The 14,825-nt window shown below is 39.7% G+C and overlaps 1 protein-coding gene across 6 annotated transcripts in view; it reads right to left on the bottom strand.

The window, feature by feature from the left end:
• TACC2 (transforming acidic coiled-coil containing protein 2) overlaps positions 1-14,825 on the bottom strand; it is a 90,655-nt gene that overhangs the window by 28,805 nt on the left and 47,025 nt on the right. For all 6 annotated transcript variants that reach the window (XM_072870859.1, XM_072870862.1, XM_072870860.1 and 3 more), the window contains 3 exons: positions 8,438-9,758; positions 3,488-3,548; positions 2,232-2,439 (listed from right to left, as the gene is read on the bottom strand). In XM_072870859.1, coding sequence (XP_072726960.1) covers positions 2,232-2,439; positions 3,488-3,548; positions 8,438-9,758 — 1,590 coding nt within the window. The remainder of the gene's footprint in view (positions 1-2,231; positions 2,440-3,487; positions 3,549-8,437; positions 9,759-14,825) is intronic.

The following is a 14,825-nucleotide window of genomic DNA, read 5'->3' as shown; positions in this document are numbered from 1 at the left end:
TACAAGCACGCTCACGGGCAGGAGACGTTCCGGCACTGTCCTCTGCCGGCACAGCCGGCACAGATCTTCCATCTGCCTGCAGGGCTGGGAGAGGCTTTGCAATTGCAATCCAAACTGACTTTTGGGACAACACATATTTAACTTTACTGATTTTTAAAAAAGGCAGAACAGAGATGGAAATACTTCAACTAGAAACAAAAGGACTAACATGGCTCGCTAAACGCAGTTGGTTTTGTCTCATTGCTCTCAGAAGTTTACAGCATAATTAGACACTATCTCCTCTCCTAGGTATCTCCTCTAAGACATCATCTCCCTCCAAAATCTTAGGCTCCGGTTATCTCTCCACATTCAAAATTCCAAATGCCCAGGATATCCCATGAAATAAGATAATTATCTTTTATAAATACGTACAACAGACTTACTAAGTGATGTCCTCCAACTCCTCCTACAAATAGCTGCAAGATTACATCAGAATTTTCTGCTAATAATTACTGCTTATTTCGGGTCGGTGCAACATGAAAATGGCAGCAGTTATAAGCAGCGCATGCAACAGATGAGAGCTGGATGTATTGGCTGACTCAGTAGTTGGGCTGTATCTGTACAAAAGCAGTGTTAGGTTACAGGATAACACTCATACTAGTATCTGGGAAGGGTAAAAATATTCGCACTGAGAAACAGCCCTGGAATTACTCAAAAAATTTCTCAATGCTGCAGGAGCAAGACTGTCAAGGGAAAAAAATTATTATTTTTAAGAGATCTGAAAAGCGGAAGCATTGTTGATTATAATTAGCATGTAATCTGAAACTCCGACTATACCATGCAGCACACATGAGACAAGATGATTAGCATTTAATTAGGAGCTTTGCTCACTTTCTTCTACCCACTTTGATAGATAAAATGATTGCCTTAGAGTATCTCTCACTATTCTTTTGTTCTATTTCCTTCCATATAATTTCCATTTTCCCAGATTTGGGGGGCTTATTTTCTAAAAAATATTCCTTTATTTTTTTTATATACAAATTAAGTGAAGCCAATTGCTAAAATTTATAGTTTGACAATAAAGCCAAATGGATTTATCCAGACCAAAATACTTCATCTGAACAGAAGAATCAACAGATTTCCAAAAAGCCCAGGCCATGCAAACATACAAGCATGTGCATATGAACATGTGCAGCCCCATTAAAACCACTGTGATTATTCATGCCTCTTAACGTCAAACACATTTGACCTAAAAGCTTAGCAATTCTTAATTAGGCAAAAACTCCTCAGACCCAGTCTAAAATGGCATAAAGTAGCTTTAATGGTTGATTGGGACAAGGGTTGAAAGGTTAGGGAAAAAAAATAAATTCTGATCAAGAAGAAAAAGTTTAAGCCAAGTTAAACTCATACATTCTTCCCACCCACAAAGCTGAAAATCAGCCCTTGGAGCAGATGTTGCAAAGCAGTATTCCCTCTGGTAACCCCAAGGAAGGCCACACACAAATTTTCTAAATTCTGTCTCTTCCACATTTCACAGACCTGGAATGACAGTTCTTTTAACAGAAACTTCCAGCTTTAGCTCACAACTGCTTATAGGAAGGTACGACAGGAAAAATCTAATAAGCTTATCTACAAGGAAATTTTATCTGGCACGTGAATGGTAACTATCTTATGCAGGGAATATCCTGGCCATTTTTATGCATGAAGATGCCTGGATCCTAGGAACCTGAAGGAGAGATGGCATGTTAAGGGTCTTAATGCAATACACAAACTTTGAGCAGAATTTTAACCTGGGACCTTCTCCCATTCAGGTTAGAGGAACAGGCTCAGGCAAAATCAGTAGTTCAGTGACTCTGGATCCAAGAGCACTAACCAAGAGCGGTATCAGACCCCAGTCTCCCTTGAAGGCACCGAGAGAACAGGTAGCACGCACAGAAGAACAGAGCATGTCTACAATTAACCATGCAAAGGAAGCAAAAGCCTTTCTCTGCAGGCCCCTTTCATTTTTCTTTAAGCTTCCTTTCTTCTCTTTCTTGAAAACTCAAGGTGGGACTATGGGGGTCATACGTTCACCTCCCCAGAACTGCCAAGTTCCCCAGACTGGTCCAAAGAGCATCATTTTTTCGGGTTCCCAAATACTACAGTTTGCATTCAGCAAAATATATGCCAATATCCTCGAACGAACCAACACCCCTCCGCCCCCAGTAAATATAACATTTAGCTGGATGCAGACAGTCTTTTATAAAGCATACCCTCTGTAGGAGAGCTGAATTTAGTCTCATTAACAAATGTAGACAGATCAGATGGTTGCGGGTAATCCTGTTTATCTGTGTTCAGGTCCACAGTCATGCAGGTCCATTTCTGACTGGTCACCGAAGACGCCAGTTTCTCCTCATCTGTCGCATGAACCACCGTGGATATGACGGGAGGTGTTTCTGGAGTAGGCAGTGGAGTGGGATCCTGCAGAAAACAAGTGCCAATTAATTCTATTATCTTTCATTAACACATTGAATAATCAACTCCCTAAATTCCTCTGCATGACCACAGTCATCTTTTTAATTCCGTACTCTTTACTGCAACTCTGTATAAAATACTTAATGAAAAATATTAAAGCACTTCATTTAGAACTCTCCTAGCAGCAAGTTTTCCCAGTATAACTAAACTCTTTGATGATAAACACTCGCATTGCAAAGCTGCCTTGATAACAAGGAAGAAAGAAAATCCAGAGCCGTTTAAATCTGTTAGGCACTTGACATAAGGGGCACACATCACCCATGACTGAAGTCTTTGACTACCAAAACTGACTTTTTAGGCTTCACTCATGGGAGCAAGCCTTCGTAGGTCCGCGAGGTCATGAACCCTTTCTTCACTTCTAGGCTGTCAAGCAGCATAAATAAAAGGGTAGGATGGGTAACAGGAAGACGAACAGCAGCGTGGAAGGAGCTGTGCCACATCAAAGCACGTAGGCCTTTGTAGGCAGAACAGCTTTTGTTAACTTCTCTTCCAAGAAAACCACCTGCCGGCAGTTTACAACAAGGAATAAGACCATCCCAGCACATGTTCCTGGTAGATCAGCCCACTTGTTTTATTTCTGTTTCCCTTCCAGCCCACCAGTTTGATGCATTTAGTTTCTTACTTCCTCATCTAAAAATTCCAGGGTGGACAGTTACATCTCATTTTTCAGACAACTGATTGAAGATATTTATTCATATTGTCGCTCCATTGTAACATAGGATTTTCCAAAGTACATGTGCTAATAATCTAACTGGAATTCCCAGAGCGAATACTAGAACTAATATACATTGTATACTCACTTCTAAAGACCAAAAGTTTAACACCTTATGATTATAGCCCAGTGTGCTATACTTAAACACCAGTATGCTTATACTCTTTACATAAACCTCTTCTATTATTATATGTACAATTCTACAATTAAACAAATCAAATTTCCCTTTTTTGCCCCTACAAGAACACAAATTACATGCATCAAAATAAGGCAGTACTTTACCTGAGAAGGAGGATCAGATAGTGGGGATCTTTTTGGTGATTTTTTCACCCTAAATGTATCACTGAAAATAAAGTTAAAACAGTTAATATGGTAATACCAGCAAGACTGGGGTCATTTCACACTTAGCAAGAGACAGCCACAGACAATGCAACCTCTGTAAGCCCTTCTGCTTGAAAATCCCATCCATTAGGCAGCAGCACCACAGAGAAACATGCCATAGGTACGTATTCTTGTCATGCACTTGGAACAGGCCTCAATTCCCCAAAAGCTGAGAAAAGCAGGATTGCCATATTTTTCATGCCAACTACCAACACATTTACAGAACGGAGTTGCTGCTTGATTGCAATTCAAATCCCTGCTTCACCACAGACATCTTCAGTGGCCTTAAGCAAATTATTTAGCTTCTGTCTGCTTCAGTTTCCCATCTGAAAATTAGGTCTAAACCACATCTATAAATGAGAATTAAAACTGTGATAAACTTGGGCAGTGAGCTCCAATGACCCCATAAATCATTAAGAAAAAAACTGGTGTGCTTTGGATGAACTACATCAAAACAGCTGAGGCAGATGCTGTTCCCAAGGTGCCAGAACAAAGCTCTATCATTACAAATGTGCACAACGGACCCCCTCCCTCTTTAAAACAAATACAGCAGCAAATATGGCAATTCTGCTTCCAGTTCCCCTGACAGCTCACAGTGCAGACTGGGAGCACGGACACTGTAGCCCTTCAAAATCCCATAGGTTTCAATCAGGCAAAAGGAATGAAGAATAAACATTATGTCTTGGTGTATAATGATGAATGTTGCCTTTATGTTTATTCAAAATTGGTTAAAAATATTTTCTTACAAGGAAATAAACCAATTATCCACCTGTTCTCTTGATGCATATTGCCAGAGTTATTCAAACGCATTTTTGCTACTAATTAGAAGAGGGAGAAAAATATCATACCAAACTCGCTGATAAAGACTTAATGATTGAAATGAGATGCAGTAGCAAAAATCACTGCCCACCAGCTCATCCCTGATCAATAAATGGCAAAATCAACACTAGAAATGATAATGGTGGCTTTCAGTCGGTAGAGGGTAAATCAAAACTACATCTAGAGGGGAAAATAAATTGGACAGCTGAATATTGGTGTGTTTGATGCTACTGATTATCTAGTTATCATGCTAGAAGTAATTAGGATAACTTATTCCTTTAAGAAGAAGAAACACTTCATGCAGGATTTATGAAAAACTGATTGTACAATGTTGTACAATGGTAGAAATAAAACTTTCATATTTTAGCTCAAGGATACAAAATCTATATAGTTTTTAAAAGAGGATCTTTGATAGGCAAACAGATAATGAGGCAATAGATTCCTCAAACTCATTCACAGCAAGGCATCTTACTTAAACTAGCTTTCATATGTGCCAGTGAAGTGAAATAGTTAACATGAAAGCTTCATGCTGAATAATAACTGATCATGCTGCAAAATAAATGAGTAAAATTAAAAAGCCCATAAATCAAAGAGGAAACTTGAATTGTTAGCTTAGAATTACTTACAACAGAGAACATACAGACATCACATCTTCTACCATCCTAAGACAAATAAGACAAAGAAAAGAGAGACAGACAGAAGGAACTGACAAAAAAGATAAACCTACAAATACTCTGTTAATGTTAATGTGTTAAGGCAATCTGATCATGCATATTTTCTACCTGTATAATCTTAACACCTACTTTTTATTATGAAATACATAGGGAGAAAAAAAATATTCATCAAGTCCTTTAACGTTTTCAAATTCAATGTTATACTTTTGACACGCTTCCATCTTACAAAACGCATTTTTCAAAGCTGAGGCCCCCAAGTTAAGTTCCTATCAGCATACTAAGCGTCCTTGCCTTCCCTGATGGTAGCCACCTGCTTTCTTTTCAAAACACAGTATTTGTTACTATATGGGATGTAAAACTGTTCTTGAATGGCAGCTAAGCTTAAGGAAAGAGCACGGTTATGCAAGTTTTTTTCATGTCTGCTGATTTGTTATGACAGTACAGAAAAAGCTACTTGACCATTTCAAATCATTTACCTAAGTCAAGAAAGAAAACGACATTTCTTCAAGTCTCATCTATTTTGGCCCTCACTGAAACCTAACTTTGTGTTCTGACAGAACAAATTGCCCCAAAACCAGAAGCAAACCTTGCCAAACAATGAAGGCTAAGAAACGCTTTCATCTACTTATAAGCTTGGCAGCTTCTGCTCAGCTCTTCTCACGTGCAATGCTCTTGGAAGCCGGCACCTTGCGCTTCTAAACACAGCCTCTGATCATCCAACAGTTTCGAGAGCCATGTCTATACAAGCCACTTATTTTTACTCTTCACTACAGACAGGCACTCAGGAGGCATCATCTGCTCTTTGTTCAGTATCATCTGAGCAAGATGATCTATCTCAAAACAGCTCAGCACTTAGGTATACGACCAGAGAGTAATTTGTGTCAAACTGACATCTATTCTAAAAATCTCATCTTTTCACATGGAGGTCAATCCTTAGACTGCTGCAGGTTTCATTCCAGAATAAAAACTGATTATTTTTATTGATTTAACAGAGGTAAGACCTAGCATAGGGCACAAATTCAAAGCAGTACAGGCTTAGCAATGGCTTAAACTCATGCCTGGCTTCTTCACCTCCCATAGGTCTAATCTAGAAATCATCATCTTTCTGTATAAGGAACACATTTTCAAAATGGTCCGTACAGTTGTATTTCTGCACCCCTCAATAGTGCTAATAAAAAATCCTGGCTTCGCAAAATTATCCATTATTTGGGTTTTGTAAGTCCTGGTATATTACAGTATCATTTCCTAATTCAAACACCCTCTCTGCACCTTGTAGCTGAAGCATCTTGCACTGGCTTCTCTCTCCCATCCCACTAAGACAGCAGCAACAAGAAGGGTCCTACATCCCATCTCCCTGCCTGGCCAGGGGTTCTCCTGCACTGGACCCCACGGAGGAGTCATGCCAAGGGCCCTTTTTGTGGAGAGGAGAGACCAGTGACAGGCAGAGACAAACAGAGCCACTGCTTCCCCTGGCATCCCCCAACTAGCCTTAGGCTAATTTTCTTCTGAAAGTATTATGGTTCCAGGCTGCACTGTGTATTAATATGCAGATTCTCTTCTTTGTTAGAAACCACTAGCAAAAGTAGGTTACGGGGCTGCAGACACGGAACGCGGTGAAAGCAGTCCCAGGCAAGGGCTGGGAATTCCTGCAGACCTCCTGACCTAAGAACCTGTAAGCCCTGCTCTAGGGTAGTTTCACTTCTTCCACCATGATAAAGAGCAGCAGTGAACCTTGTGACTGTAGGAGAGGGCCTTCCTGCAATGGATTTTCCCAAGGATGGATGTAGTTTAGCAAACTCTTTGTAAACTCATGTTGCCCTTAAATTGACAACTTGGGAATTGATTCTAATATTCACAGCAGATGGATGGACCCAAGAGGTTTATACTGGGGGTCTGTCAACTCCACTGCAGCTACTGGAAGACACAGGAGACTCTGGCTGGCTGCAAATATCAGACTTCAGGATCTGGTGATATTAAAATTCCCCTCTCTCCCTCTGCACTTCCCCAGTAAGACTCAAATTCTTCCTCTCTTGCAGTCAGACTTTTAAGTATTCTTGTTTTGGACAAAACCAGTTTGGACTGTAGGCTCGGAAAATGTGTCAGCTTAGCGTGTGTCTTAACTCCTACCTTAATTTCCCCCAAATTTCAGGCATACCTCAAAAAGAAGAAACATCAGAACAACTCAAACTCAACTCAACTATACAGTGGTCTATAATTTTTGTAAGTCAAAAATGCCCCTAAAAAGAAAAATGGCACAAGCTTCCTGAAATCTGGCAAGGGACCTGAATTAGACGTCTAGAGGGCAGCAGGCTGCTCAGAAAAAAATGAACTATCTCCACCTCACTCCATAAAGGAGGTCATTTTTTGTACTGCTTTACATTAACCACGTTATCTTCAAATTGTCAGGCTTTTGTAATTTTAAGTCACATTTTTGTTAGTTAGCCGAAACATTTAAATCATAAAGGGACATGAGTTGAGATACTTTCTTATAGATACGCACAGGATATCAATTTCAGATAAATGGGATATAAACTTACTGATTACCAACTCAAAATAACCATGTCTGAACGGGTAAGATAATATGCACACCAGCAAGTTAACCATGGAATCAACTAGCCATTGAAATCCTTAACCAAATATCTAAATACAACACGCTGGAGAATTTATCCTGCAGTTTGTCAACTGTGTCTAAAAGCTGGATATTTCCCTAACACATAGCCATCTAGGAGATTTTAAACCCTTCTGCAGAACTGTAAGCTCTTTCACGGAAAGGAAATTTTTCACATTTTTTAGTCTTTTATTTAAAAATATGTATTTCAATACTGCACTCTTTTGTTTCAGGTTATTTTATTTTAAATACTCTAAGTCACTAGATAAAACCATCTTCCTGCTGTGTGCAATAGGAGATTTGTCGCTGCCTTACTATTTCATGTCCCATTCTCAAAACCGAGGATTCACAAAATAGTCTTTACTGGTGTGACTACTTCAATCAGCTTAAACAGCATCAAATTCCCAAGACGACGTCACAGAAAATTTGGCACAAATTTGATAAAATTTGGACTTAATCAGATTCAAAGCTACACTGAGCCCCAAAGCTTCAAAAATCCAACTGCCAGTCCAGTGGGCTAATCTGGCTTGACTTAGCCCTGGTTCTTCCCTTCAGTCTGGAAACGTCAAGCTATTGAGGAAACAGGTTGAGGGAGAGCACGTACAGACCCCCAGCACGAGTCCAGTTGTGTGGCTACCAACGCTCAACGGCATCTTCCTTTCTCTATTCAAATATAAACCATGTGTAACTGTGCTAAGGGGTAGGAATGTGCTTCTTCTAATCTAGAATCATCTGTGCCCTTTAACTTACGTTTTTAGTGGCGTCTTCTTCTTTTTTGCAGGTTTATTCAAGTTGTCTCCTTCAGTTCCGTTTGTTTCATTGGCACTGGCTGGTATCTCAAAGGAAGCTGGAGATTTAGAGGGTGAGCTGGCTATCTTAGAAGAAGACTTGAAAGGGTCGATAGAGTCCTCACACACGTCTGGCTCAAAACTGTACGTTTGTTGAGGCAGTTTGGGCGATTCTTGCATTTTTGTACTAGATGAGAATGGGTTAAAATTGGGATCATCCCATTTGTCAATATCAAAAGTGTAAGAGCCTTTTGTGATAGGGATTTCATTTGGATCAGTGGGTGACTTGGTCGGTGTGGTTGGAGCATTGTCAAGCTTTTCCACTGACTTTTTAGTCTTTGGCCTCCGTAGTGGCATTTTAGCACCAGGCTTTTTACCTGCTTTTTTGGGAGGAGGAGTACTCTCCTGCTGGTCTTCACTCACCCCTTTTTCTTCAGAATAATCAAACTCCAGCCTCACCGCAATGCCCTTGACCGGAGGGTCTTCTTGTCCTCCAGTGTCAGGCGGAGTCACCTCCACAGCCTCTGGTGCCGTTGTAAGAGGTAGTGGTTTTTTATTGGCAGGGGGAGAGTTTTGTACTTTGCTGCCTCCAGTGCTAAATGCACTAATCCCTTCAAAACTGTCTGGATCCAAAGGGTAGGATCCTTCAGGCACAGGCGGGGCCTCCTGTTTCTCAGCAGAGATTTTAGAAGGTTCAGTACATTCAGGCTTTACTGAGTCAGCCTTTGCTTCAGATACTGGTTTATCCTCACCTGGAGCACAAGCTGTTTGGCCAAGGTCAGATGGTTCTTGTGGTGTTTCCTTCACTGGTGGAGCATCCAGAGATTTTTTTGCTGACTGCTTCTTTTTTAAGGAAGCTGGTCTGGATTTCTTTGTTCTCTTAAGGGTACTAGAAGCACTACTTGAACCAGTACCGTACACATCTGCTGCCGGTGCTAATGTCTCACTATTGCCAAGATAAGATGCTCCATCAAAATCACTTGCTTGCAAGCTAAGAGATCGAGACAATGTAGATTTGGACACTGGGACTGAATCGGTAGATTTTCTTCGAACATTCGCTTTGGGATCACGATTCTTCAATTCTGGTGAGCTCGGTCCTAAGGCATGGAGAGAATCAACCAACTCAATGTTATCGAAGTCCAAGTTGTAAGTTCCACTGCTGGCTATTGGCTTGTCCTCATCGAAGACGGTGGAAAAAGAATGGGAAGGGGGACGGAAAGGGCTTTCTTCAACTGATTCACTGTGTGACACATCAGTTACGGGTACAGTTTCTGAACATAATCCTGTGGGAACAAACAGAAAACCCTGTGAATTTTAAACACATTTTTAAAACTGGAGCTTAATAAATTTTACTTACTCTAATATTGCTACAAAAAAAAATAAAGGCTTAAAATAATAAAAATGGCCTAAGCAATGATTAAAGGACATACAAACTAAAGTGACATTTCCAATATATGAACTAGATTAGGGGAAAAAAATAGTTCTGTTCTCCCCAGAAAAGGATTCAAGGCAAGTTTAATGAAAACACAAAATATGCATTTGCAATAGCCTCTAGAGCATCTCTTCTAAAGTAATTATCACTTAGTTAAAGAGATGGATATTACCGTAACATGCTAACTATGCCAAATACCAGAAAAACTGAACATCGAGCACTTTATTACTCCTGTTTTCTACTGTTATAAACAGTTCACAGAATTGTGTCAGAACTCTTGTGCAGTAAATCCCCTGTAAATTGACTGGTGCTTCAGCAATTACATGTTGATATTAAGTTTTGTTTCCCATGTGCTATTTTTACCAATTTCCCAGAGGAACATGGCTTCCTCTCCACAACCCGTCAATGCTGCTCCTCTCTCTGCCCCAAGCAGTCAGTACACTCCACTTTGACCTCATAATTCCAAGTTTATAATGAGACATGAATCACTGAGAATTTCATATTAAATAAATTATGGTAAAGGTAAGAAAATCAGTCAATTAGAGTACTGTACAAATATTCTCAGCTGAACATCTTCCTTAAAAAAGACCGCTAGAAGCTCCCTACAAATTATTTAAAAGAGATTTCTCGAAGTCTAGTTCTAACTCATCAATGAAAAGAAAATTTATAGAGATAATTATATGCTAAAACTGTTAAACTGAGCAGCTTTTCATTATAATTAAAGATTTGCTTATTGAATGGAAACCTAAAAAGATTTCTAGAAGTCCCTTGACTTGGGATATAGCAACTATATTGGACAAAGTAGAAAAATATACAGTGCATATGAAAAAAAAAAAAGAAAATATATAGGTAGGAAGGTATTAAGATGATGGTCCTTTCTGCCTTCCAGTTCATAAAAGTTCATTACAAAAATGTTTTACAAATTCTGAATATGGTTTGTTCCTGCTGTCATTGTCCTGCTCCCTGTGTGAATGTAACCTGGTCACCTCTGCCTGTGCGTGCGTGTCCCGGTCAGGGTATCGGAGACCTGGGAAATCTCTCTCCAGCTCACAGCTCAAGCTGGGGTAAGCCAGCAGCTCTGAGCTCTCACCGATACGTACTGGAGCAAAACGCCCCAGTGTTTCCTATTGAAGCAACGCAGCATTCTTCATGTTGTCATTTTTTTTAAATTATGCAATTATAAAGAAAAACAGTCAAAAATGAATGCTTTGCTCACCCTGAAATTATTTCAGAGAAATTTCTACAGATCTTTTTCATTTAAATCCTGACATGTTTTGCAAAATAATTCCCATTTTGCCCAGCTACGTTCTTTAATGTTATTCATAAAAGCAATACGGACAATCAATAATTACTTTTAGTCAGAAGCTATGAACAGATTAAGAACAGAAAAAAAAAATTTTTCCTTTGTTTCAGTGGAAATTATTAATCTGCATAGAGATTACAGGAATTTTTATTTATGGGTGTAGAGGACAGAAAGGATTTAAGGAAATTGGACACATTTCCCAAAGCAGTGCCTTAGAGAGGCATCACGTATTTCCAGAGATGGCCAAGGAATGACAGCTACACAGTTTCTCTTTTAAGACTGTGGAAGTTTACTAAGTTACATCAATGAAAATAATATTTTAATGTGTTTTTCTGCTAAATGTATGCTAATAACGTGGCAGTACTTCAGGACAGTTTATTTTTCTCCTTAATCTCCACTGGGTTGGGCTTGGTTTCAGCCTGGCTGAGAGGTCAGTAATTAGACGGGATTTGCAGCTGAGTAGTGCTCACCACACACATCCCTTTCTGACACTGACGGGACTTCTGTTAAGGGGAATCGAAAGAGTGCCATAAAACTCCAGCATTAGACTCATCCGTACATTTTACACTGAAACGGGAATGGAAGACACGTAACGGGAATACATTACAATAAACACTGGCGTAGCTCTGACATGTCAGCAGAGTACAAATGTAGGTCAGCATGAAATAAAAGGGAGATCTGAAGAAGAAACCGTCTGCAATTACGCGTTGTTTTCATTCCAGTGTGCGCCGAAGGCCTCAACAGGATCGAGGCCCCTTGTTCAAAGGCAGTACAAACATGCATTTAAACAAAATAAAATAAAATAAACCAATGCCCTGCAGGACTTGGACTGTAAATAACAGGCGTGGTAGAGCTGAGGTGAAGGATGCATCACGGCAGCAAAGAGAGTGTACAAGGCTTTCCAGCTACTCAAAGCAAAGCAGCATTCAAATTTGGTGTGCTCCACATAGTGCAGAGCTTTAATCTTCTTTAATTGCTTATTTCACGACTTCCCCCTAATCAAATCCTTTACTTATAGATTTCTGCAGAGCGTCGCTCGACTCGGTACTGTGATGTTTCCATTGTTTCTTTATGAAATAATATGTGAAACTGTCTCAGAAAACATGGCTTTTGGTAGGAGTGAAATGCTGCTGTTAGACTCTTCTGGCATGACAACAGAATTGGCTCAGTACTAGTAACAGCAGAAATGCTGGAGAGGAAAATACGAACAGTACTCACTATCGCAAAACAGCACGGCTTTATTACTACAGAGATCTGCAGACCATTCTTTCCTGACATTAACAGCCTATTCAGAGAGCAGTGCCATTTGTCCTTTTACATCACAGAATTAAGCAAATCAGTATTACTAATTACAGTATTTTACTAAAATGCAATTTGATTGCAAAGGAACATGCTACAACACAAGTTATGAAAATTAAGGCAGGACTTGCCCTAGAGAGAGGCCAGCACAAGGTTTTAAATAAGGTTTATGCCTTTTACTGGCGCTGACAGTCACCCACAATTTATACTGGTCAGAGCTGCCCACAGGTAGATATTAAGTTTTATAAAGCATTCCAAGAACATGAGCAATAGCAGGGAAACTTACGTTGCCATAAAAAACAGGCATCCCCTGAAAAAACCTCCCATTTCATTCATTAAAAAAGAAGGTCCAAGTTCTGCTCCTTCCACAAGGAAATTTTTCTGATTTCAGATAATTTTTGCCTGGGTCAGGTATGAAAAACAAAAACAATCCCCAAACCAAAAATAACAACGGAAGACCCCAGACTTCTTGTATCCAGGTGATGAGACCTCTAAGTGAGAGCTGCATGACATGCTTAATGCTTGGCATTTTCACCTGTCACCTATTATGGCAGAAGCAAAAGTTGCTAAAGAGATAATATAAGGCTGTTTGCCTTAAAAAACAAAACAAATTTCTGTTGTTAGTATCAACAAAAAGGAATCAAAAAAATAAAAAAACTTTTCTAGTCAGCTACAGAAATCTTTTTCTTGTATGTTATAAACCACCTAGATTTTGATAGCACTTCAGATGCCAGTAAAGCTTCAATGTCCCACAAGAACAGCAAAGTAGACGCATACCTCACTTAACTCAGCCTTCTTTAAATAAAGATCCATAAATGGTCTGAACAGCAATAAATCCCATGCATGTGCTCCGAACTGTCCACTGATGAGGATATAAAATTCTTACTACATTGCTACCACTGCTTTACATTGAATATGGAAGGATAGGAGGTATTCATAGGTTTAGAGCAGGACTGGTATTAGGATTTACATCTGACAGCCTATCTTTTTACAGCCTTAGGAAAGAGCGCAGAAACTCAGTGGCAGTAGTTGCCCAAGGAGCTACAGAAGTAGCCAAAGCAAGGGCAGACTTGTTTCATGTTGCTGCAGTATCACTGCTCTCTTCCTCACCCGCGGAGCTCCCCGTGCTCCGTGCCTTCCCCGCTCTGAGCACTGCGGTACCAGCGGGACAGGACGCAGCACCCCGGAGCATCCCCTACCACGGCACGGGTAGTGTGCTCTCCCGGGATGTGTTCACAAAAAGAAACTTTATTTCCAAAAACTTTGGAACTTCAGATTTGTTTTAAAGATATTTTAAAGAAAATGAAATATCTGCACCAGCTATGAGCTTATTGAATCTAAGTCTGAACTATTTCTTTATGAATAATGAAACTATATGAAGGAGTTAGAACATATAAAGTACTTTTAGGTATTTTTAAATATTTTTCCCTTTAAATTACAACAAATTCTTCTAGAGGGGGAACTGTACTGTGCACTAGGACTGTTGAGCATTTTTTCTTCCTTGATGTATCTCTAAAATAGGGGGAAACCCAATAGGCTGAAAATGGAAGGCCTTAACACTGCTGAGCTGGAAATAAAATGAAACACTATTTTGAAAGGCTTAGAAACAAAACTTAACCAGTTCCAATAAAGCAAACACAGAAGAAGTTAAATTCTTGTTGTGTTTTCTAGAGAAAAACAAAGAGAAACCCTTGGAAAATACATACAGCATATACCCACATACTCCATTATAATGAAATAACTCAGGAGACAAGTAAACTTTTCCTATAGCATATAGGAATTGGAATTACCTAATACTAGACATTTTGAAGGACAGTTTATTTCAAGTTCCTGCTTGTTATGAGAAGCCTTTGAAGTTATGAAATCAATTAGTAACGCTATTTTAAAAATCACTGTAAAAATACTTTTGCCATTTATTCTGAGAGAAAACTTTGGATATAAATTTTACTTTCAATTTTTCTGTGTTAGGCTTCAAGAGGAAAAACACTGAAGAATAATGTTTTCCATCCCAAAAATTCGGTTTGTTGTTGTCTGGGTCATCATCTCTCTACAGGAAAGTCTGACCTCTATTTCCCTGGCACAAGAAGGACGTGAATACAGGTCTCCTGCATCCTGATCGGTGGGCTGTAATGCATAGAGGGGACTCCAGTTCTCACATCTCCCCTGGGTGTATAATCTGAATTCATTCATTAATTGGGGAAGGTGGCAGAAGAGCAGAAGAAATGCCCCTGCCTAGGCAGGAATTCCTGGCCAGAAACAGGGGGTATTGACCTGGGAGAAAGGGCTTGGGGCACTTTCTGGTGCTCAGATGGCTGG

Source organism: Ciconia boyciana, chromosome 8 (genome assembly GCF_034638445.1).
Source record: "Ciconia boyciana chromosome 8, ASM3463844v1, whole genome shotgun sequence".
In the NCBI taxonomy this organism is placed as follows: domain Eukaryota; kingdom Metazoa; phylum Chordata; class Aves; order Ciconiiformes; family Ciconiidae; genus Ciconia; species Ciconia boyciana.
The sequence above is the reverse complement of the archived record's forward strand: the minus strand, read 5'-3'. Positions and strand labels throughout refer to the sequence as shown.